Source organism: Geotrypetes seraphini, chromosome 8, assembly GCF_902459505.1.
Source record: "Geotrypetes seraphini chromosome 8, aGeoSer1.1, whole genome shotgun sequence".
Lineage (NCBI taxonomy): Eukaryota > Metazoa > Chordata > Amphibia > Gymnophiona > Dermophiidae > Geotrypetes > Geotrypetes seraphini.
Genome location: NC_047091.1, coordinates 33,573,864 through 33,599,486, shown reverse-complemented (window position 1 = coordinate 33,599,486; position 25,623 = coordinate 33,573,864). Strand labels below are relative to the sequence as shown.

Sequence of the window (25,623 nt, the reverse complement as noted above, 5' to 3'; positions counted from 1 at the left end):
TGTAGACTCTGCAGGACCCCAAGAGGGAAAGAAACATCGAGTTGTTTTTTTTTTTGGTTTTTTTTTTTCAGCATGTCCTTTATAAGCTGAACTCTGGGGCAGCATGTCTCCTACTGGGGGGAGAGTTCTGCAGGTCCCCTCCAAGGGAAAGAAGCATGGGAGATTCGTTCTCCTTAAATTCAGATTGGGAGGAGGGTGGGGCAGAGCCCTCGGGGCTGCAACAGATTATCAGAGGTTTTCCCAAAAACAAGCAGATAGGACTTACCTTTGAACCCCAATCGGCTCCCTTCAGAGGCTGGCTTTAAGAGGCACCATGCCGTCTGGAGGGTGAAAGCCCCGATCTGTTGCTTGTAGAGGCTGTGGATTTACGCAGCAGCATGCAAGACTCCTATCGGCTGCCCTGCAGAGGATGGCTGCGTGGCAACATGCAGGGATTCCTGGAGAGATCTCTCGGTCTGGCGAGACTCCTATCGGCTGCCCTGCAGAGGCTGGTTCTAAGCGGCAACATGCAGGGACTCCGGGAGATATTTCTCTACCGGGCCAAGTACAGGCGGGGGGATTAGCTGAGCCAGGGCATCCTGGAGGCTCCTTGCCACTGTAGCATGTGGATCCCCCGCTGCTGCATTCTGATGAGGATGGCTGCTGGAGGAAGATTCTCGGGCTTCACTTCTCTTCATACCCTGCGGAGGCAGGCTGTAAGCAGCAACATGCAGGAACTCCTGGAGAGATCTCTCGGTCTGGTGAGACTCCTATCGGCTTCCTGCAGGGGCCGATGGCTAGCGACAGCATGCAGGACCTCCGGGAGAGATTTCTCGACCGGGCAAGTTGCAGTCGGGGGGGTTGACTGAGCCAGGACGTCCTGGAGGCTCCTCACCGGATTCGTCTGTGGATCCCCCGCTGCTACGCTCCGATGAGGATGGCTGCTGGAGGAAGATTCTCGGGCCTCACTTCTCTTCAAGAAGTCTCTCAGTGCCCTCTTCCTTAGCTTGCGTGCCCGTGGAGACAGACGGACGCAGTGCATGCAACACTGTTCCTCGTGTGCTGTGCCCAAGCAGCGAACGCACAGGTTGTGAGGGTCCAGTGTGCTCATCCTTTTCCTGCAGCCCGGACATTTCTTTGATGTTTCTGGCATCTTCAAGATGATAAGTAGAACAAGTTTTGATTGTAGAAAAATGGAGAGCTGTGGAAAAATCCAACCGATGGGAACGGGCGGAAACTAAAGACTGGGGATTAGGGGGAAACAGGGGGAAATGGGTAGGGCTCGGGCATGCCCAGTGGGGTCCGGGCACTGCACGTGCTCAGAGAAAAAAAAAAAAAAATCTCTCTGAGCTATTGGAGAGCTTATCCGCAAATTGGGAGGTGTTGGGACAACACCCATATGTGGCTGACTCATCCTGCTTGTCCTAGGAGAAAGGCAGTATTGAAGCTGATTTAAATACCTGGTTATAATTTGAAACCAAGTTTGTACGTGTGAAATTTACTTCCCAGCCCTAAATATGTTGTCCTGGAAATGTCTCCTTCAAAGCAGCTATGCTCAGTCTCTCACTTTATTTTTATTTTATTTTTTTTTTATTATTTATTTGCCACTTATATACTAAGGGCTCCTTTTACTATGCCGCGTTAGGGCTTTAACACATGGAATAGTGCGTGCTACATTGCTCCGCGTGCTAGACCTTTCCGCCAGCATTGAGCTGGCATTAGTTCTAGAAGCGTAGCACGCAGTAATTTCCTGCATGCGCTAAAAACGCTAGCGCAATAAAAGGATCCCTAAGTGGTTTTACATTCAGGTACTTTATCATATTTCCCTATCTGTCCCCGGTGGGCTCAAACTCTAGCGTATCTGGGGCAATGAGGGGATTAAGTGACTTGCCCAGGGTCACAGGGAGCCAGCGAGGGATTTGAACCCACAACCTCAGGGTGCCAAGGCTGTAGCTCTAACTCCTGCGCCATACTTTAATGAGTTGGTTATATTTCACACTCAACAAGGTGGTTAGTCAGTCCCTGGTTACCTAGGACAGTTTCCAGAGGGGGGAATCTCTCTGTATCTCCATGTAAAACAAGGGTGGGCAACCTATGACTCGCAACTGAATTTTATGTGTCCCAAGTTTACACAGAAAACAGCCGGCAGAAACATCATTAACTAGAGTTTTGTTGTCAGTGGAACCATAGAAGGATACCACAATGGGAAAAGCAGTGGCACAGCAAATGGGAAGGCGCCATCTTCCTCGGGGTGCCAGCAGACCTTCCTCCTCTCCTCCCCTTCCCACTCCTCTCCCTACCGTGCGCGCAGCCCCTCCCTTCCCTTCGGTTCGAGCAGCCACCAACTTGCTGCCTTGCGTTGGGCTTCGACGGTCTCTCGAACGGCACTTCTGGGACCGGCGCCTAGGAGGTGACCGCAGAGAGAGCGCCGAAGCCGACGCAGGCATAAAGTGGGCGGCTGCTCGCGCCAAAGTTAAAAAGGTACGGGAAAGGGGGGGCGTGTGCGAGAGGCGGGGAAGAGGCCGGGGGAGGGGCGCCACTCACTCTCGCTACGCCACTGGGGCACAAGACATGTTTGACGGTTTGCAACTGTTTGGAAACACAGAAGGATACAGTAGGCGATCACTCTGGTAATAATTTATGTTCATTCAGTCATCATTATGTTGACAATTAATTATATAGTAGATTTGTTAATTTTCTGTGTGTGGCCCACTAGGGGCAGTACTGAGGTTCATGTGGGCCCTCTGTGTATAATGGTTGCCCACCCAAGATGTAGAAGGGTGTTCGGAGAGGGCACTAATGCAAAGACTTGGAAAGTGTGGTCATGGTAAAGTTAGGGTCACTGCCCCTCTTTCTCCAGCACAGAAATGGGCTTCCTCTGTTGGTCCACTTGGATATGTGGAAGGAGGAACATAAGAACTGCCATCCTGGATCAAGACCGATGGTCCATCAAGCCCAAATTCTATTCCCAACAGTGGCCAATCAGGTCAGAACACCTGGCACCTTTGCCAACATTAGACAGTTCCAACGCTTCCTACCCCCAATGATAAGCAATGAATTTCCCCAAGTTCACTTTGTCAATTATACGTTTATAGACTTTTCCTCCTGGAACTTGTCCAAACTGTTTTCAAACCCAGCCATGTTAACTGCTTATATGGGTTTAAGAAATGAAGTCCAGGGCTTAAGTACGTGTTGAGTGAAGAAATATTTTCTACGATTTGTTTTAAATGTACTTTGTAGTAAGTTTCAAGTTTCAAGTTTATTGATGGATTGATATACCGACCATTACAATATAAAAAATTAGAGAGGTCTAATATAATTTTTGATTTAGGTGTAATAAAATAAAAAGAGGATAAACTTAATACTATAACAAGATAAGACTGATTGGAAACGAGAGGTTTTAGGGGATAGGGAAGTTTTAATTACAATGATAAATAAAAATAAAAGGGAGGGTATGCACCCTAGTTTTTGTATTTTGGGAAAGAGTTAATAAGCGATTCATGTTTGTTTCACTCCACTCAATAACATCTTCCCCCTCTTTAGCCTTCCCTGTGCCTCAGTGCTACAGCCAAATCCTGGCACCAGCCAGGTACCAGTTTCTGAAAGAGCTTTTCTGCTTACCACGCCACATCTGTGAAGGTTGGAGAAGTGGACGTTGGGAATAAAGAGCACAGGCTGCGTTTCAAGATCTGTTTCTGGCCTGAGGTATGTGATGTCATTTCCACGTAAGCTTGCGAGCAACGATCCTTTCTCATCTACCAAGAAATGTTATTAATTTAATTATTTCAGAGATTTATTACCCGCACATTCGAATTACATCATGGCAAAATAAACAAAAGGTACAACAGCGCCGTTCTAATTATATCGGGACACCCCTAACCAGTATGGTTTTTAGGACGCCCTCAATGAATATACATGAATCTCCACTGTATGCAAATCAGTCTCATGCATAATCAGTCAGCTCATGGGAGCATGGGTGTGTACTTTCAGCTATTACAGCCTTTCCCACTAACAAATGTGTTTCTGGGGGAGCAGAGGTGTTGGTGCTTCTCCAGCTGTTTCAAATCGCACATCTCTGGTCTGCAAGTACCTTTATTGCTGGAGTCGGGTCCTTTGGCTTTTCTTCGGATCTGCTTGCGTTCTTCATCCCGCATTTTTCTCTCTGCTCCCTGCCAGAACGAAAAAACAGGTTTCGATACTCTACATTTGTTTTGTTTATTCTGAATTTTGAAGGATTGATTTACTCGTATTTCAGATTTACTAATACTACTAAAACTGACAGAGCTAAGTGGTTTCACAGACTAAAAATATAGAAAATCAAGAGAAAAGGGAGCTCCATAATTTAGGAAAGGTACTTAGGTCATGCAAATAGAGATACAAATAGAGAAGAGGGTCAAGAAGGGATCCGAAAGGGGTCTTTGCAGGAGATGTCTAGCGTCACATAATCTACTGTATTTCTCAGTTGGACTGGTCTTCGAAGGCTTGCAGAACATAAAAATAGCCTTTCTGGGTCAGACCAATGGTCCATCAAGCCCAGTAGCCCGTTCTCATGGTGGCCAATCCAGGTTACTAGTACCTGGCCAAAACCCAAGGAGTAGCAACATTCCATACAGAATCTCAAAGAATAGCAAGATTCCGGAATCCCAGAGAGTAACAAGATTCTAAAATCCCAAAGAGTAGCAACATTCCATGCTACCAATTCAGGGCAAGCAGAGGCTTCCCCCATGTCTCACTAACAGACTGGACTTTTCCTCCAGGAATTTGTGCAAACCTTTCTTAAAACCAGTTATGCTATCTGCTTTTACCACAACCTCTGGCAACGCGTTCCAGAAACAGCCTTGAATGCTATTCCATGTGGAGGGAGCAGGAAAGAAAGAAAGATCTGTATTGTGTCTTTTCAGATTGCGCTTGTTTGAGGCCAGACAGAACCAAATGGTAGTCAATTAAAGAGGCAGAGAGTATGGAATGGTCTTGACTGATAAATCGGGGATACGATCACACTATGTAACACGATTTTTGCTCCTGGGAAGTAAGTGTAATTTCCTAATAGCACATGCCTAAAAAGTATAGAAAATGTATATTTCCATAAAACTTTGCTTTTGTGACCGGAAAAGTCAGATTTTGCAATTTACCTAATTAAAACGTGAAAATGCCGAATTTTCATCTTTTCATTCTTATAAAGTCATATAAAGCAACATATGAATCACAATTAACATGTGTTTAGTTTCAAGTTTAAGTTTTATTAGGATTTTATATACCGCCTATCAAGGTTATCTAAGCGGTTCTACAATCAGGTACTCAAGCATTTTCCCTATCTGTCCCGGTGAGCTCATAATCTATCTAACGTACCTAACGTTATACAAAGGTGACCACAGAAGATTTAGAGGTGAGTAGTTTTTAGAGTTTTACAATTATATTGCACGTCACTTTCATGAATCAGCCCCCAGATGTAGTCTCCCATCAAGTTCTCGTTATATTGTCCTTGGTAGTGGCATTTGAAATCCAGTAGATCCTGGTGGAAGCACTCATCTTGCTCCCCTGAGTATGCTCCCATGTTCTCGTTGAATGTCTCAAGATGAGCATCAAGGACGTGGACTTTGAGTGACATCCGACAGCCCATTTCACTGTAATTCTTCATCAGATTCTCAACCAACTCCATGTGGTTTTCGGCCTTGTGATTGCCCAAGAAGCCCCAAACCATTGCAACAAAGCTGTTCCAAGCCACTTTCTCCTTCCTAGTTAACTTCTTGGGAAATTCCTTGCATTCCAGGATCTTCTTTATCTGTGGTCCTACGAAGACACCAGCTTTGATCTTTGCCTCAGATAGATAAAGGAAGATGTCTTGAAGGTACTTGAAGGCTGTGGACTCCTTATCTAGAGCTCTAACAAATTTTCATTAAGCCCAATTTGATGTGCAGTGGTTCCCATTTAACATTGTTTCTCCCCATAGATAACTCGGTCTTCCAATCCTGCCTTTGTCAGTGTACCTTTGTGTCCCTGCTGTCCCAAAGGCAAAGATAGCAGGGAAATTTGGTAAAACTGTCTTGGAGACCCATTAGGAATGCCACCATTTTGAAGTCTCTGATGACCTCCCAGCAGTACACATCATACATCAAGGTGCTTAATAAGGTCTTGATGATGTTGTAATCCTCTTTGAGGTGCACTGAGTGAGCCAGTGGAAGAAACGGGTACTTGTTCCCTTTATGGAATAGCATGGCTTTGATGCTCCTGGATGAGCTGTCAATGAAGGGATGCCTCTTTCAGGTAATTGGCTCAAACAGACTGGTCACATTGTAGCAGAAGCAGAGCCCACCTTGATGGGTGAAGAAGGTGGAGAAAGCTTGGTGACGCTTCCTCTGATCTGTGACTTGCACGCTTTCATCCAACAAGTTCCATTGTTTGAGCCTAGACGTCAAAAGCTTGGCATTGGACTTGACGAGACCAAGATCTCTGATGAAGTCGTTGAGGTCTTTTTGGTTTGGAAGTATGGGTTTCTCTCATCAGTTGTACCACTGAAATTGTAAACTAGATCTACAACGTCTTCCCCACTCTCTGACTTGCTGCTCTCTTCTGAAGACAATGGCTCTCTTTTTAGGGGAGTGGGTATGGGGAGCTCAGGGCAATGTGGCACCAAGACAACGGATGAAGGAATATCCAGATATGTGATTGCAGATGCATGCATGCCAGCTCGACATTTGGAAGGGTCCACCATGCAGAAATAGCAGCTGCTTGAGTGGTCAGTGGGTTCCCGCCAAATTCTCGGGATAGAAAACTTCATGGCTCTTTTTTCCCCTCTGTACCATCCTGTAGAAGAACAAAATGAAATTGTGGTAATGAAAACAATAAATTTATTTCACCTATGACTAATATGTATGAGATTCTTGTAACATATTTCATATATGATATATTTTCAAATAATATTGAAAATTTTAAAATTTAAATATTTTTTTTTAAATTAAACAATCTAAGAAATTTTATAGCAGAAAATTCCAGCATCCTAGTGAGAAACAAAATTATCTTACCTTCCAGAGTTTTTTTGGGCAGTGTTCACATGTAAAGTGAGGTGGCCAAGGTTTATCTTGATCCCCAACAGGCATGCCAAAATATGCCTTGTAGGCATCGCACATCTTAGCAGATGCTTCTATGGAGGTCTTTTTCCCTTTTGTCTTGGTCAACTGGCCGCATACACAGTAAAATGCATCTGCTGCGCCTTAGAAAAAGGGTCCCTAAGTTTACTCAGCTTGGAATCAATCTGGAATGTTCTGCAAAAAAAGGTAAATTTCAAAATATCGATGTCCTGGTCACAATAACAAAGTCTGAGGGGAATGATAGCCATCTTCTATGCTTTTGTGGCTTAGGCAATCAAGAAAGAACACTTATTACCCAGGAACTAAAAAAAATAACTAAAATGTTGTTACATAGTGTTATTTTTTTGTGCGTTACTCTTTATTGGTGCGTTTTCAGTAAGTGCATTATTCTATCATAACGACCCAGCTTACATAAAATCCTAATTGCAGAGTTTGCAATTTCTTTAAAGCGGAGGTCAATAGTCCGGTGTAGATGATATTACAATAATTTAATCTGTCTCCGAATAGAAAATCACTGCAATTATTTGCAGACCAGCAATAGTGAAAAAGAATGACGCTGCAGTGCTGAGTTCTGAGGACACAATGGTGCATTGTATGGTGAGGGTAGAGGGCAGTGATGTAAGATGATGGTGCAGTGCTGTGTTGCATTGCGATGGAGCAGGGCTGCATCATATGGGGAAGGTGGAATGCTGTGTTGTGTGGCAAGGGTGCAGTGCTCCATTGTGTGGTGAGTTAGCAGAGCTGCGCTGCATTTGAGGGTACACAGCTGCGTAAGAAATTTCACTTAACTAGAAGCTCTCAGATTTTTATCATGAAGCAAAGACAGTCCAAAGATGCCACAGCCAGCAGATTAAAATGACTACCTGCTCTGTTCGGTCTCAGGACATCAAACCGCCACAATGAATATGCATGAGCTATATTTGCATATAGTGGGATCTCTTAGGGAGAGGAGGAGATAGTGGATGCTGCAGATGGGCAGATTAGATGGGCCATTTGGCCTTTATCTGCCGTCATGTTTCTATAACCATAAAGTTCTATGACATCACAATGCAAGTGTAAAGAGCCTTAGCCTATAGGGAGAGGAGATGCAAATGTTAAGAGCCTTAGCCAATAGGGAGAGGAGGAGATAGTGGATGCTGCAGATGGGCCTTTATCTGCCATCATGTTTCTATATTTCTATAACCATAAAGCTCTATGACCTCACAATGCAGATCTGTCAAAAATTACAAAGACTAGGGGACACTCAATGAAGTTACAGGGAAATACTTTTAAAACTAATAGGAGGAAATATTTCTTCACTCAGCTCTGGAACGTATTACCAGAGGTTGTAGTAAGAGCGGATAGCGTAGCTGGTTTTAAGAAAGATTTGGACAAATTCCTGGAGGAAAAATCCATAGGTAGCATGGAATGTTGTACTCTTTGGGGTTCCAGAATCTTGCTATTCTTTAGGATTCTGAATGGAATGTTATTACTCCTTGGGTTTTGGCCAGGTACTAGTGACCTGGATTGGCCACCATGAGAATGGGCTACTGGGCTTGATTGACCACTAGTCTGACCCAATAAGGCTATTCTTATGTTCTTATGTTTAAACAGCCTTAACCTAGAGAGTGAGGAAGAGATAGTGGATGCTGCGGATGGGCAAACTGGATGGGCCATTTGGCCTTTATCTACCTTCATGTTTCTATGTTTCAGTGGAAATACTGTCCACTACCCTCTGGTGCTCTAATGATTCAGCAAGTGATGCTGCGGGGTTTGTGAACATAACACGAATGATCCTGCCCGCAGCGGAGCTGCTTTGAACACTAGAGCCTAGAACGGGCCCCTCTAGACTAGAGATTCCGCAATATTATCTCTTCTATCCCAAAGCAAAACAATTAAAATACTAGTGAAAAGAAAGAATTGATGCTTAACAGAAGGGGCAGCTCCACCTTAGGGAGTCTCCCTGGAAAACCGAAACCAGGAGGTGGCTGTTTATGAGACTTTTTGTCAGCTGAGTTTTTATCTGATCAACTCGCCCACTGCCAGGGTAGGGAATGACAGGGCCTGGGCTGTAATTTGGAGCCTCTGCTGAGCGACAGACCAGTGCGTTTATGTAAACCCGACTGCAAGATGATTCTCAGGATCAACAGCCCATCCCCAAGAGGTGCTAGAATGGTTTGAGGCTGTTTCGCAAGAACAGAGCTGACTCCAGACTTACATGCAGGATGGTAGGGTAGGAGGCACTATCTTAGACAAGATCAGCAGAGTTCGGAGGATGAATGACTAAAGTAGACTCAAGCCAACAGAGGCGAAGGAGAGACTGCAGGCTGAGGAGGCTTCATGAACAAATTGTGAGACATCAGCAAATCACAGTCCCCAGAAGATCTGCATATTTTCAATTTTCTATACGGTTTGCATGAATTTATTCAGGTACTCAAGCTTTCTTCCTTGTCTGTGCTGACAGGATCTATCTAATGTACCTGGGGCAAGGGGGGGATTAAGTGACTTGCTCAGGGTCACAAGGAGCAGCGTGGCTTTGAACCCACAACCTCAGGGTGTTGAGGCTGTAGCTTTAACCACTGCACCGCTCTAGAAATCAAAATGTAGTAAAAGTGAGCCAAGTATAGAACAGTCAAGCCATTATGACATCACTGATGAGGTTGCCTCTAATTGGTGGAGTGAGGCATTGTGATGTCACAATACCAGCTCTGGTTATCAGAGACTGAAACTCTTCACACTATTTATTTAGTCAATGTTCTCTACTGTTCTCCCAGGGGAGTTCAGAAGAACTGACATGAATTTATTCAGGTTCTCAAGCATTTTTCCCTGTTTGTCCTGGTGAGCTCACAATCTATCTAATGTACCCTGAATAAAGTGACTTGCCCAGGGTCACAAGGAGCAGTGCAGGTTTGAACCCACAACCTCAGGGGGGGGTTTCATAGCAAGGGAAGTTTCCCCCCCCCCATTGCTCCTCTAGTTTTCACTGGCAGTGAGCAGGGTCTCCTCCTTGTTGAGCCTTTCCTCTGATGATGCTTCCTGGTCATGTGAACAGGAAGTGATGTCAGAGGGAGGGCTGAGGCCAATGTGAGCACTGGGGGGAATTCTTGCTCACTGCCAATGAAGACTAGAAAAGATATATGGGGGAAGAGTGCATCTAAAAGACCCTCCCATTGCCATGGGGTGGGGAAGAAGAGAGATGGGTCCTGGGGCACTCCACCCCGGTCCCCTTACTATGGTACTAGGGGAGGTTGTCTGTGGAAATCATATAGGTAATATACGGTATATAAATTTTTAAATAAATAATTTCTGTATGCAGTGCTGTACAGAGTCACAAAGAAGACAGTCCCTGCTCAATGGAGCTTACAATCTAAACAGACCATAGTCTGACCTGAAGAGATACCCAAAACTTTCGTGGCCAAATCATTGCCACAAGAGTTATCAAGCTGAGCTACAAGTAGCCATCCTGGCTGGGTCCACTAAGAGCTAAACGCACTAAACAGATTGCTGTGGGTTGATGTTTTGGCTGATTCAGAAACAGCGATCGATGCTCAGACAAGCTTGCATGCAAATGATTTACGCGGAGGTTCGCCATAATCTCTATTCAATCTTGCCGACGATTCGCTGTGAGAGCAACTCTTACACATGAGCAGAATAGTCCAGTTGATATAGCGACAACGTACGCAAGCGCCAGATTTGCTCCGTCAGACTCCTCTGTGGCAGTTGGTCTTCCCTCCTTCAATCGCCATCATTGTTTCCTCTTCCTCCCAGGGAAAGGGCAGCCTGCATAAATCAGAGCCTTCAGTCGCTGTCCATAATCTTGACCGTTGGAGCACAAGCAGACACTGGTATTTCACGCGCTTTTAAGTAGTACAGCGAGGGCAATCCCTTGATGCTTTGCGGAGAGGTAGCAGCAGACTACGCACGTGTGGGGCATAAATGAGGGTTGTGCTGTATAAAGTACAGGCAGTCCCCGAGTTACACTTTTTAAGCTGTTCTTAAGTCGGATTTGAACGTAGATTTTAAGATTCCTGCTGCTTCCCTCTACTCTCAGCTGACAAAAGGGCCAACTGTCCCTACCAGGGTTCCCTCTAAGGTACAGCACGCACAACCACACACTGTTCTTAATGTGGCCATGCGTCATTCCTGAATCTGCCACAGGAGAAGTGTAGGAGTCTCTGCCACTGGAAATGCTGCTCAGTGAAATCAAATGAAGCTGTAACCGTGTTCTTAAGTAGCAACATTCCAGAGCTGAGATTGTGATGTCATAATGCCTCATTCCACCAATGCCTAAGAGCCAACTTCATGATGTCACAATGGCTGGATTATTCCTATACAGGCAGTCCCTGGGTTAAGGACGAGTTAAGTTTTTTAAGCTGTTCTTAAGTCGGATTTGTACGTAACTCAGAACTTTTAGATTTTAAGATTCTTGCTGCTTTCCTCTGCTCCCAGCTGACAAAAGGGCCAACTGTCCCTACCAGGGTTCCCTCTAAGGTACAGCATGCACAACCACACACTGTTCTTAATGTGGCTATGCGTCATTCCTGAATCTGCTGCAGGAGAAGGGTAGGAGTCACTGGAAATGCTGCTCAATGAAGCTGTAACCGCGTTCTTAAGTACGAGTTGTACTTAAGTCGGGCGTCTGTAACTCAGGGACTGCCTGTATAAAGTTCTGGCCAAGCTCGCACATATTTTAATCATGAGGAACGAAAATTTTAGCCTTCTCCCATTGGCCCCATCTTTCTCTGTTCTCTCTTTTATACTTTATGCTGTTAACAGGCACGCCTAAGACATACCTTCAACACACGTGCTCACAACGTGAATATAACACATGTAATGTAAACATCCCCGCTATTGTAAAAATTGTATTTATGGTATCAATGTTATAAATCTTATATTAATTTCAGGGCTGAACTATCAGTAATACACGTAAGCAACTGGTCTTGGCCAGTCACTTTTTTCGGATGGCTAAAATAATGTACCCAGCCACTAAAATCGATGAAGTGTATCACCACCACCTTCCTTTTAGAAATGACACACTGCTTCCCGTCTGGAAATAGAGTATGTCATCCTTAAGGAACATCTACAGTCTGGAACAACTTGGCATTATTTCCCCTTCCTTGGGACTTCTTCATTCCCGACAGCTGGCTGGTGGCGTTTTCCCACATGGGGTGCGCCATTGTGTCTTTATACTCGATCACCTAATGAGGGGAGAGGAGGTGAAGGAAGTCCTCGATCAGAAAGAGGGCACAGTTGCACCATGAAAACCAGCTGCATATTTACACTGGGCTGGGGGAAGGGGACTGGACAACTGGGTGCAAGTCCTCAGAAGAAAGAACCGGTTGAGAGAAGGTTTGTCTCATATTACGGGCTACGGACTATGACGGAAAATGTAGCTTTGGCTCACAGGAGCTTTCAAAGCCTAATAAAACATCCCTCAGCCATAATTAGAACTCCATCTCCCCCAGCTTCATCTCTCTAGAGGTGTGGAAACTAGGGTGGCCAGATTTTCCAATCGGAAAATCCGCAGCCCCCTAGGCCACTCATTCCCGCCCTGTAACACCCTAGTCCCGCCCACGGATTTCCTTCTTGTCCGACGCATCTGGACCCCCGGGCATATCCTCAAAAGGAGGACATGTCTAGGGACATCTAGTAACCCTAATGGAAACCCCTGGACTCTAATGCCTTTGCCGAGTCGGCACCTGCTGTAAGCTGGCTCCTGGGATATGTGGAGATGGCGGAGTTGTTCATGAGGGGACCGGGGGGCTGGGCGGGCAGCATCCCCTGAGAGCGCTTCAGAAGAGAAGTCACGCCGTACCTTGTCGCAGAAGATCTTGATCTGGCACACTCCTCTGTGAACCAGCTTGTTTGTTCCCGTGCCGTAGTCGTAGGTGTCGATCTGGAGGTTGAGGGGGACGCCTTTCACTCCCTTCTGCGAGGAGAAGTCGGTGCTCAGGCAATTAATGCCGATGAAGAGCTGAGAAGAGAAGGAAGCACAAGAGAATTTAACAATCAGATCACCCTACAGGTAAATGTATATATGTATCAGAGATGTAACTAGAAGGGGTGGAAAGGGAGAAGCTGCTCCTCCAAACATATTTTGAATGAAGTGACACCTTCAGCCTCATATTAGTGTCTGTTTTACAAAAGATCTGCACCCCCCCCCCCCCCCGTCATCAAAACCTGGCTATTCTTCTGATGTATAGATATAGACAGATAGGTACACATATATACTCTAGACCTATGGCCCCGCCCCCAGGCCCGCCCAGTTGCACCCAGCCCCACCCAAGTCATGCCCCATTCCACCCCAGTCTTGCCCCCCAGCCCCACCCCCCTCGACCTGTTTTATGCTTAGAGCCACATGGGGAGGGCGTCTCCGCGTGCGCAGGTGTGGTTGCATGTGCTCATCAGATGCCCTCCTGACGCGGTCCCGAGCTGGAAGCTTTTCAAAACCCAGACAAAGTGCCGGATTTTGAAAAGCCGTCTGGACGCCCGGACAGGTCCTCTAAAAAGAGGGGCACGTCCGGGGAAATCCGCACGTCCGATAACCCTACTCACACATAAATTTTAGGGTGTTTATTTTAATACACTTTCCTCCTGCACCCTTCTTACATTTTGTTCAACCAACGATATTTATCTGATCCGAGTAAGAAATGTGTTGGGGGTTACCAAAATGGCTCCAGAAAAAGGAGGATGGATTGAGACAGCCAGGTTTTACTTCCTTTACTTTCAATGTGAATCAGCCGAGTCAGCAGCCGCTGCTCAGAACCGCCATCAGCTGGGCAGAGGGAAGGAAATTGGCAGCCGCTGGCAGGAGGAGTTATGCCTAGCGATTGCTCTTCTGGGTTGGCACCAGGCACAGTTCTTCCCCCCTTGTACTGGGGCCGCTCCACACAAATGGCATACATAGGGTTACCAGATTTTCCGTTTAAAAATCCAGACCTCCTTAGGCCCGCACAGTTCTACCCATCCCTACCCCAGTTCCGCTGCCCAATCCCGCCACAGCCCCGCCCCAACCACACCCCCTGCTGCCTGCTATGATCAGGCAGGAGGGCGTGCGCGCAGGCGACACGATGATGTCTCGCGCTGCTATCCTGCCCGACGGCAATTTTGAGGGAGGCTTTTCAAAACCCAAAGTGCCGAGTTTTGAAAAGCCATCCGAACCCCCGGAGTCCGGACGTGTCCGGGGAAATCTGGACGTCTGGTATCCCTAAGCATGCATATAATTTGCGGTGACGGGTCAAAAGCGTGCGAGGACAAAGGCGCTCCGACAACCGAGCACGGACAACTGAGCGCAGGACTTCATCGCGCCAAAGAAAACCCATATTTTAAAGGGCTCTGACAGGGGGTGTTGAGCATCACCCAGTAAAGAAAAATCGTTCCCACCCAGGTATTTTTACCGTGACCTTCCTTGCTTTCCTGTTTTCTCTCTTCTACAAGCTCCCCGATTTTCTGCTTTGTCTAACCCCAGCCCTGAAAAAGCCCCAGGCCACTAGAGAGACAGACATCCTGCTAGCTGAAAGGTTTATGGAGAGAGGTTGGGGGGGGGGAGGGGAGGGTGGTTAGGTGTGGAGATGTTACATACTTGAAATATTTTCAGTCTTTTGACAGCTTTACCTTGAGGCTTTTTTATTAGCCTCTCAGGTCTATAAAAGGCCCAGGTTGCCTTTAGGCTGAAAAATTACAGTGCTTGGGAGTGTGTGGTGCAATGGTTAGAGCTACAGTCTCAGCCCCCTGAGGTTGTGGGTTTGAATCCTGCTCTGCTCCTTGTGACCCTGGGCAAGTCACTTAATCTCCATTGCCCCAGGTATATTAGGTAACGTGGGAGCCTACTGGGACAGTTAGGGATAAATGCTTGAGTACCTGAATAATTTGTAAGCCACATAGAATTGTAGGATATGCCGAATATAAATGATTAAAAATAAACACTGCATTTCAAATCAAGCTCTCTCTTTTTCCTCTTCTGGCAACCATCCCTTTACAGGATTTTATGATCCTTCCTTGTTACTGTCCTAACCAGACAAGAAAACCTCAGACTAGAAAGCAGGAACATGGATTACTTGGTAGAGGCCTCAGGCTGACTGAAGGAAGGAAGGAAGAAAGGAAGGAAAGAAGGAAGAAAGGAAGGAAAGAAGGAAGAAAGGAAAGGAAGGAAAGAAGGAAGAAAGGAAGGAAAGAAGGAAGAAAGGAAGAAAGGCTAGCTTAACCACTTCTAGGCTGCAGCTTTTCTTTCTAAAAGAGGTGATGGTTTCTTTTTCAATCATTCTGAAAACCTGGCTGGGTAGGAGTGTCTTGAAGACTGGGTTGAGAACACCCACTGTTTTAGGGGTACCTCCGATGGTGACAGGAAGGGCTTAAGGGCTTTTCAGGGAAATGTAGGGGGGGGGGAGTGCAGCAGGAACATTTGACAAAGGCCTCAAACAGAAAAAAGGTCTCTGATGGAAAAATATATTTATATGTTTAACACTTTTTGTCACTGAACACAAAATTAGTTTAGCTCCTGGATTTTTTCATTAATTATAAACAAGTTTGTACATTTTTACAGTTAAAAATCTACCTCATCTGCTTCTGTATCTGGGTAGGGTTACCAGATTTTAGTTAAATAAAATCCAGACTCATAGCCCCACCCCTTTACGCCCACATCATACCCCAGCCCCGCCCCTCAACCTGTTCTCATTGGTCGGGAGGGCATCTGCGGGAGGGATACCCACTCCCTCCTGCCAGCGGAGGCCACCTACCATCGGCCCCCCTTTCTCCCTCAGCCCCCCTCCTCCCTGTTACCTTTAGTCAGGAGCAGGAGGGGTGCTCAGTCAGTCCCTCCAGCTCCTCCGCCGGCTGCTGTCTGTAATGCAGGCCTTGGGGCTTAGGCTCTTCCCTGGCGCATCATCTGATGCACGGGGAGGGACCCAAGGCCCTGATTGGCTCAGATGCCTCAAGCCCCTCCCCTTGGGCGGGGTCTCAGGCGTCTGACCTAATCAGGGACTCCCTTAGGCTCCCACTGTAACCTGGATACAAGGGGGAGGGGCCTTAGCTCCTCCTCCTTGTATCCGTGCAAATCATTTGCATGCAAACTTAATAGTGAATCAATTGCTGTTGGAAAATCGGCCAGAGCATCGGCCAACAGCGATTCAGTCACTATTGTTAGTGAATCTAGCCCAGACATGGGCAACTCCGCTCCTCGAGGGCCGGAATCCAATCGGGTTTCCAGGATTTCCCCAATGAACATGCATTGAAAGCAGTGCATGCAAACAGATCTCATGCATATTCATTGGAGACATCCTGAAAACCCGATTGGATTCCAGCCCTCGAGGACTGGAGTTGCCCTTGGATGACATGGATGTCTAATCTAACCCTTAGTTTCTATAATGGAATGGGGATGCCCAGATGCCATTGCAGAATATTATCTTAGTGCATAGATTTTGGAAGCCTCATTTTTAACACCATTCACAAAATTTACCCCTATAGGCAGTGACACAGCGAGGGTAGGATGTGCTCAGGGCAACGGCACCCCATGCGCCCTCCTATCCACCTCCCCTCCCCCTACCTCTTTAAATCTTTGCTAGTATGAGCAGCATCTCCAATCTGCTATCTTGTGCCGGCCTTGGCTCTCCCTTTGAGGTCACTTCCTGGTCCCGCAACCCAGAACTGACTTCAGAGGGAGAACCAAGGCCGGCGAGAGCAGCAGGTTGGAGCCCCTGCTTGAACCGGCGAAGAATTAGAGGTATGGGGGAGGGGGGGCCAAGAGGACCATGATGGCGCCAGGGCGGTCTGCCTAGGGGCACGCTATTAGTGGCAGATTTGAGAATGACACGGGGAAAATTTCTGTCCCTGTCACTGCCCCGTCCCCGGACCACCATCCTCTTCACCGCCCCGTCCCTGCCATCCCCTTCACCGCCCCGTCCCCGTCTCTGCCATCCCCTTCACCGCCCCGTCACCGTCCCCGTTCTCCCTTTCACCGCCCCGTCCCCATCTTCAGCGTCTTCTCCTCTCCATCCCCCCCACCCCCAGCACCCTTCACGCGGTCCAGCAGCTTCCTCCCGCTGGCCAGCCGTGCATTTCTCTCCCTCCCGCCCTTTTACCTTCTCTTGTGGCGAAACTGGCAATTTGTATAAGGCTATGCGCTGTATTACAGCCGAAGCCTTGAAGTTCGTTTCAAACAACTGCTCATTCCCAATTTCCATAGGAGTACAAACCCAAAGATCATCAAATTAAGCCAGAAAACTTTTACTATGATGCGCTAATCGAATTAGTGCACGCTAATTGGTTAGCGCCCCTTAGTAAAAGAGGGCCCAAATATGAAGCACTGGCGATTTAAAAAAAAAAATAAACTGATTAATCCTGAAGAAAGAAGAAATGCTTTGCCAGCACACAACTCATTTACAACATCAGGACGCTTGGCTTCTCTGGCTCGATCTGCACAAACCTTAGCTTCTTCGTTAATGTTCCACACGAAAGACAATGCGTTGTACGCCACTTCCTCAATGTTCTGCACGGTGTTGAAGTTTTCTTTATAATCAGCTGGAAAACAAAATTCCCGGTGTTTAAGATGGAATTCTGAGCCTCGTAGAAACCCCACTACAATGCACTGTGCAAATTCAAAGCGTTCTAATTGCCGGTCGAAGGTTTAATTGTTTTCTTTTTTAAAAAACGGAGTCCGCTCCATTTGAAGAAATAGCGTGGCGCAAAACCTCACACGCTTTCTAGTTAATTTCACAGATAACTGTAGACACAATTCAGGTTTGTTCTTTAATCCAGTGGTTCTGAAACCTGTCCTAGGGTCCACCAGCCAGCCGGATTTTCAAAGTATCCCTAATGAATATGCATTTTACACCAAAAAAGCTAGTTACTTATTAACCTTTTCCTATCATAATAAATTTTACGTTACGCTGGTTCCAATCGTAATTATTTTAGCAAAGTTTGGTATTATTCACCGTTATCATTTACGGCTATTGTAAACATAATGTAAATAAGTCTTAAGTCTGTAAATTCAAATATTTTGTGTTCCTGGCTCTTTATTAGTCCATACAGACTGTTTATCCACGATGGCAACGACATTTTTGGAATGTCCCGTCATCCGGGACACACGATAAGAAAAGGTTAATTCATCCAGACCTCATAGATATGATCATCTCAATTACCGTAAATACTTTTATTAAACAATTTTTATATAATTCTCACATACCTCCCCAGTTCCTATAAAAACTAAAATAATCCTAGCTTTTTTTGGTGTAAAATATATAAGTGGGTTAAGTTATTTAAAATTTATGATAAGCCCCGTTGGTATTTCTTATTGATAATGAATATGCAGTCAGGCTTACATGCCTGTCACCGCGATTATATGCAAATCTCTCATGCATATTCTTTGGTAAACAAACTACCTATCCAAAAAGTATTTGATACATATAGGGCTCCTTTTACGAAGCTTCGTCAGCAGCTTTATCGCAGGGGACTTTTTATCACGTACTAACCCCCGCGCTAGCCGATAAACTACCGCCTGCTCAAGAGGAGGTGGTAGCAGGCTAGCGCGGCCGGCAGTTTAGCACATGCGTTAAACCGCTAATGCGGCTTCGTAAAAGGAGCCCCCAATATAACTAGACAGGCTTTCTACTTAAATACACGATGGGCTCCTTTTACGAAGGCATGCTACAATGCCGCTAAACACTAACGCCTCCATAGAGCTTGCGTTAGTATTTTTCGTTTAGCGTGTGGTTAGCATGCGCTAATCTTCAGTGCGTGCCCTATATTTATGAAATAACTCAAATCACAGCACCATTTTACATATTAAAGCAAATGAATGAATCCATCTTGCACTTCCAATTGATAAAATCTGTGTTGTCCAACTGGGCAGCAGCCTGGTGGAAGAAAACCTGGAGCTTGTACTCAGTTCATTCCAAGACCTTTTCGAAATATATTTAATAAATATAGTGCATTTAAGTAGAAAGCCTGTCTAGTTATATTATATGTATCAAATGCATATTCTTTAGGGATATCCTGAAAACCTGACTGTCTGGTGGTCTCCCAGGACAGGCTTGAGAACCACTGCCTCAGTCATCACTGGCCGGGGATACTTACTGGTGCTGTCCGGATTATTACAGCTGGCACAGGACAATGGTGTCGCAACCCCAAACGCAGGAGTCACAACTCACAGTTTGAGAAGCTCCGATTGATACCTGGCTGAGGATTATGACAAACGCTGACTGTGGAGTTTAAATATTGACCCATGTGTGCCTCGACAGAGCCCAGAATATTTGAAGACGACAACTATATTCGTACCAACATCGATGACCCGCTGCTTGGCTGTGGGCTGACGGGAGTGCCAGTGTTTCCAGCGCTTCAGCTGCTCCTCTGGGTTCTTCTCATTGTCGAAAACAACCATGACGACACTCTGTAGCAGGTAAGAGGGAAGGAAAATGTGAAGCCTCACTCTAAAAGCATCATAGTTGCCCTTATTCGACTGTGGGTAGGGACCATCAGGCCCAGGTGATCTGCCCCTTCCTCTTGCAACACCACCTACATCCTCTGCGCTTATCCTAGACCTTTGCAATGCTGCTATTGTTTTAGTTTCTACCAACTGAACTGGGAGACCGTTTCATGTATTTCTCACCCTTTCTGTTTAGAAATATTCCCCTTCATTACTCCCGAGTTTGGCCCCCTTTGGGAAGTATATCACAACCTCTTCTTCTAGAATTCCCTCGTCAGATATTCTTGTGCATTATTTGTATCTTTGAGATATTTCGAATGTCTCGATTATATCTCTAGAGACAAAAAAACACAACCAGAGCCAGAAGCTACAACCTATAAATCACATAACACGGCTTCTGATAATTAATAGAGAAATTTTCAACCACTGGGGGCTAAGCACTACAATAAAGCAGAGAGAAAAGACCTTAGCAAGAAGCAACCAACTTAGCTATGTCCCACATTAACGTCTGCCATAAAAAAACACCATCATAGGTTCAAGGGAAAAACTCAAAAAACAAAAAGCACAAGCCCCCAAAAGTTGAAAATTCACTCCCTAAATGTACAGGAACTCAAAAAGATGGATGGAAAGAGAATCCCAAAAAACTCAGCTCAACACTGATCTTGTACAGGAAATAGCCGAGACTCTTCAGCAAACTACGATCAGCTCCATACGGGTGGTTTATATTATGAAATCCTGATTGACGAATGGAGCTGATCGTAGTTTGCTGAAAAGACTTGGGTCAGACCAATGGTTCATCAAGCTCCGTTCTCATGGAGGCCAATCCAGGTCCCTAGTACTTGGCCAAAACCCAAAGAGTAGCAACATTCCATGCAGAATTCTCAAAGAATAGCAAGATTCCGGAACCCCAGAGAGCGGCAAGATTCTAGAACCCCAAAGAGTAGCAACATTCCATTCTACCGATCAAGGGCAAGCAGTGGCTTCCCCCATATCTTTCTTAATAACAGACTATGGACTTTTCCTCCAGGAAATTGTCCACAGCTTTCTTATAACCAGCTACGCTATCTACTCTTACCACAACCTCTGGCAATTTTTGTGGGGGTTTTGTTTTTGGGTAAATGGAGTTTGTTTTTTTTGGAACCTACGATGGCTTTTTTTTTAATGGCAGCTGTTAATGCTGGACATTGCCAAATTGGCTGCTTCCTTGCTAAGGTCTCTTTTCTCCTCTTTGTTGCAATGCTTAGCCCCCAGTGGTTGAAAATTCCTCCATTAATTATCAGAAGCTTTGTTTTGTGAGGTTTTTTCCCCCAATTATGTCTCTCGCATTATAGCCACATCCTAAGATTACAACTTTTAGTTTGTTTCTATGGGGACTCCTCGAAGATCTCTAGATGACTTTACTGGTTCAAAGTCCTATTACCTGCCCTCAACGTTTGTGCGTTAAAAACAGACTGTGGCTTTTGCTAGCGAACTTCACCATCGTCAAGCAATGAACTGACATCAAAGAACAGCGATCAAGGAGCATTTTATTTTATTTCTTCCATCTGTGCGTCGTAATGCCTATACAAGCTCTAAGCGACATTATGGAGGAAGGGGTTAGAAGAGGGTAGGGAGGACTATGGAGGACAAGAAGGAGTGGAGAGGAATTCCTAACTTTACAGATAGGAGCACCATTTATGTAAATCAGGGGTATCCAACCTGCTTCCCATGAAGTATTTTGTGTGGCCCCGGTCGAGGGCGATGCAGTGTTTTCCTCTGCTGCCCCCGGGTGTTTACCGTCTTGACGGCTCCCTCCTCTGTCTTGCTGCTGCGTTTGCGCGGCCCTAGAAAATATTTTTTCGGCCAATGCGGCCCAGGGAAGCCAAAAGGTTGGACACCCCTGATGTAAATTATATCGAAATGAATTAAAGGAATATGTAAAAAGGAATAGAAAGGAGGAACCGTTGAACAATAGAATTCAGGGAAATTCAATTAATAAAATAAATTTAAAAAAATAGGGGTAAAAACAATGGAATAAAATTTAAAATAATTCATAAACTGGAAAAAAAAAATCATATAAGTCAGACAGAAGTCCAATTTCCTAAAGCAGCTCTGTTGCCTCCGCATATTTTAAATAATCCCAACGGCATCCCAAGCCGAAATGCGCCCTGTGGACCACTTAGCACATCCGCTCTGCCCACTGCATCACAGCCAAGCAGAGGCGAGAATAGACGGGGTGCAGTCGCTCCTTGTGCTTTGAGTGGCCACACTACCTGCACTTACCCCCCTCTTTTACTAAGGCACGTTTGCCATTCTAGCACACACTACACGTTAATGCAGCCATAGAATATAACGGACGTGTTAGTGTTTAGCGCACGCTAAAATAGCAAGCGCGTCTTAGAAAAAGGACTCTTTAGGATGCTACAACCCTGCAGAGATCAAGGTGGATGCATCACTGAAGCCATCTGCACAGTGCGCAGCAGCCTCGAAAAAAGCCAACAGGATGCTGGGCATCATAAAGAGGGACATAACAACCAGAACGCGGGAAGTCATCATGCCATTGTATCGAGCGATGGTGCGTCCACATCTGGAATACTGCGTTCAGTATTGGTCGCCGCACCTCAAGAAAGACATGGCGGTACTTGAGAGAGTCCAAAGGAGAGCAACGAAACTGGTAAAAGGGCTGGAACACTGCCCATACGCCGAGAGGTTGGATAGGCTGGGGCTCTTCTCTCTGGAAAAAAGGAGGCTCAGGGGAGATATGATAGAGACCTTCAAGATCATGAGGGGCATAGAGAGGGTGGATAGGGACAGATTCTTCAGACTGAAGGGGACAACAAGTACGAGGGGGCATTCGGAGAAACTGAAGGGAGATAGGTTCAAAACAAATGCAAGGAAGTTTTTTTTCACCCAAAGGGTCGTGGACACTTGGAATGTGCTACCGGAGGAAGTGATCAGGCAGAGTACGGTACAGGGATTCAAACAGGGATTGGATGGATTCCTGAGGGATAAAGGGATCGTGGGATACTGAGGGAGGAGCTGGGATGTAACACAAGTATAGAAAGCTAGCCAGGTAATAAGTATAGAAAGCCAACCAGGTCGTGCATGTGCAAGACCGGGGGGTTAGGACTTCGATGGGAAAATAAGGCTTCAATGAGAAACCAAGGTGGCAAGGGAGCCCCTTCTGGTGATTCAGACAGGTCGTGACCTGTTGGGCCGCCGCGGGAGTGGACTGCTGGGCAGGATGGACCTATGGTCTGACCCGGCGGAGGCACTGCTTATGTTCTTATGTTCTTAAGATGGTCCTGAAGGGCTGGAGCGAGCTGGGTGCAGAGCAGTGTGGCTGCAGAAGAATGCATGCAGAAAATATGCACCTGCATGCTTATTTCAAATGCAGACATTGACACTTGCAACTGGGTGCATTCGAGTCACAAGTGTGTTAGTTTTGCAAGGCATTTTTATAAAGACACAGAGGTGCCTCTGGCTCCTTTTTTAGAAGCATCCTCACACATAATTAGGAGTTTTACACATGTGGATCGATTTTTCACTGTCAAAAATTACAAAGATTAGGGAGACACTCTAGGAAGTTACAGGGAAATACGTTTAAAAACAATAAGAGGAAATATTTTTTTCACTCAGAGAATAGTTAAGCTATGGAACGCGTCGCCAGCGGTTGTGGTTACGAGTGGAGAGCATAGCTGATTTTAAGAACTGTTTGGACAAGTTCCTGGAGGAAAAGTCCATAGTCTGTTATTGAGAAAGACACAGGGGAAGCCCTGGATCGGTAGCATGGAACGTTACCACTCGTTGGGGATTCCGCATGGAATGTTGCTTATATTTGGGGTTCCGGAATCTTGCTTACAATTTGAGATTCTGGAATGTTGCTACTCTTTAGGTTTTTGCCAGGATTGGCCACCATGAGAACGGGCTATTGGGCTTGATGGAGTATTGGTTTGTAAGGCACAAGGGGCTAAATATCCTGGATCTCATGCATTAATTACCTTGACATTATCTAAGCTCCTATTATGTGTCTATGAGTTTTCCCTTTCAATGGAACATGCTGTCACTGGGCCCTTTTGCACGCAGATGCAATTTATCCAATGGCCTTACCTTTACTTTACTTGAAGATAAATGTAAACATTTGGTCCCTTCAGTTGTTCTCAGATTGACAGGGTAGAACTGCCCTTTGTTAAGGTACGCCATTGGCGAGTCCCCTGATTTCATGTGAAGAGCTTTAGGAGATCCGAGGGTGTATTCAAAGTCCCTGTTGACATAGGGGAGTAATTATGAGCAAACATTTGACATTCCATATTCTTAAAGACCAAACTCACCTCCCCTCCCAAAAAACAACTCCCCCCCCCCCCGAAACACATTAGCAGGTACAATGCTATCTACCCCGTCTAACCAAATACCTCTTTGCTATTCTGAGTGTGTGTGGCCAGTAATGTGAAGTATTTTTACATTTAGAAAATATGACTAAAATGCAGATGTTATGCATAACAGTGTGGAACAGAAATCATTCTAGGCCTGGAAAAGTACTCTTAGTACTTAAAAATGGTAGGCTGAGAATCAGACAAGCTGGAGTTTCAAATCCAGGTGAAGCGGTAAACTGTCTCCAGCAAAGTCATTTCACTCTGTTGTCTCAGGTGTTAAGTTCTTAACATGTGTTTAAACTACTGTAATGCAAGTTACCTCATTATGTGGTATTTTGCCTGTTTGCCCACACTGACTCCATCATTGGCCATTTAAGATAAAATATTTTTCGCAGGGGGCGTGTCATGGACAGAGGACGGGCGTGGAAAGTAATTACCAACTATGCAATTGCATTAGTGTGTGTTAAGTGGTTATTGCAGGATTAACAAGGGATCAATAGCGCTTCTTAATTAGGGGCGGCAAGTGGTCCTTTGTTCATTTTTTGTAGGTACTGCGCTCTAATTACAATATTAGAGTGTGATTATTTTTAAAAAAGAAGCTTTAAAATGATGCCACATAACAATCTGGGCTTAGCGCCCAGGAAAGTCTCTCGTTAGGACATGTTAAGCCCGCATTCTATCGCATCTCAGTAAAAGGGCCCCACAGAGTGTATTCAGCCTCCGGGAGGCAGCCAGGATAACCCATGGTCAGCGCTGATCGTGGATATTTGATGCTGGCTGTTTCCGGTGACAGGCATTGAATATCTGGGGAGGGGGGGGGGGGTGTCTTTTGGCTGCTAAAAAGTTAACCAACTAAGGGGTCCTTTTATAAAGGCGCGGTAGCGGTTTAACGCGCGGAATACCGCACGTTAAATCGCCTGCTGCGTTTGTACCTAACGCCTCCATGACGAGGCGTTAGGATTTTAGGCTGCTGCGGGGGTTAGCATGTCATGAAATGTCCGACGCGCTAACCCCCGTAACGCGCCTTGATAAAAGGAGCCCTAAGTCAATATTCGACACGGGCTGGTTAAGTGTATAGCGGCCAGAGATAGGACTGCTATTTTGGTCTGATTTGGATGCGAAACTTTTACAAAGGTGCGCTAAGCGTTTTAGCGCACACTAACCATGCGCTAAACGCTAACGCGTGCATGTTAGTCTATGGACACGTCAGCGGTTAGCGCGTGCGTATATTTAGCGCACGCTAAAAGCGCACTATACCGCATAGCGCACCTTAGTAAGACTGGAGGTTAGTCACTCAGTGCTGAAAATTGCCGGTTATTGCGCGATATAGCCGGTTAACATTTAGCTGCTACCTGTGAATATTCAGTGCAGATAATCTGTTATCGCATGCTGAATATTAGCATTTAATCGGCTAAGTGCTATTTATCCAGTGAGCGCCATTTCTTTCTGGTTAAATACCACCGAAGATTGGGAGGAAAGTAACTTGTCCTAAGCTACTTATTTGAAGCTGTGAACTAAATCCAAATATATATGGCATGCGCTCAGGGCCTTGAGGGGATTCATCCCATCCCCTGAAAGCCCTGAGGGCACTGCTCTGAATTTGATTGGTTGAGCAGGCAACGGGCAGATGCTGCTCAGCCAATCAAATTCAGACCAGTACCGTCAAGGACCTTCAGAGGTTTCGGAGAATTCCCAGCCCAAGAGCCCTTGCTTCGTCTTACGTTCGATGCAGTTTGACTGGTTGAGTAGGCTACCCACTCAACAAAATGCATCAGACGTAAAGGAAAACCAAAAGGAATTGACCCCA

The 25,623-nt window shown here is 45.8% G+C and overlaps 1 protein-coding gene across 1 annotated transcript in view; it reads right to left on the bottom strand.

The window, feature by feature from the left end:
- Positions 1-25,623, bottom strand: part of GRHL3 (grainyhead like transcription factor 3) — an 88,949-nt gene that overhangs the window by 23,778 nt on the left and 39,548 nt on the right. Inside the window, exons 6-11 of the mRNA XM_033953596.1 lie at positions 23,554-23,707; positions 19,317-19,428; positions 17,467-17,561; positions 12,862-13,020; positions 4,070-4,148; positions 3,601-3,734 (exon numbers count right to left, since the gene is read on the bottom strand). Of these exons, the coding sequence (XP_033809487.1) occupies positions 3,601-3,734; positions 4,070-4,148; positions 12,862-13,020; positions 17,467-17,561; positions 19,317-19,428; positions 23,554-23,707 (733 nt within the window). The remainder of the gene's footprint in view (positions 1-3,600; positions 3,735-4,069; positions 4,149-12,861; positions 13,021-17,466; positions 17,562-19,316; positions 19,429-23,553; positions 23,708-25,623) is intronic.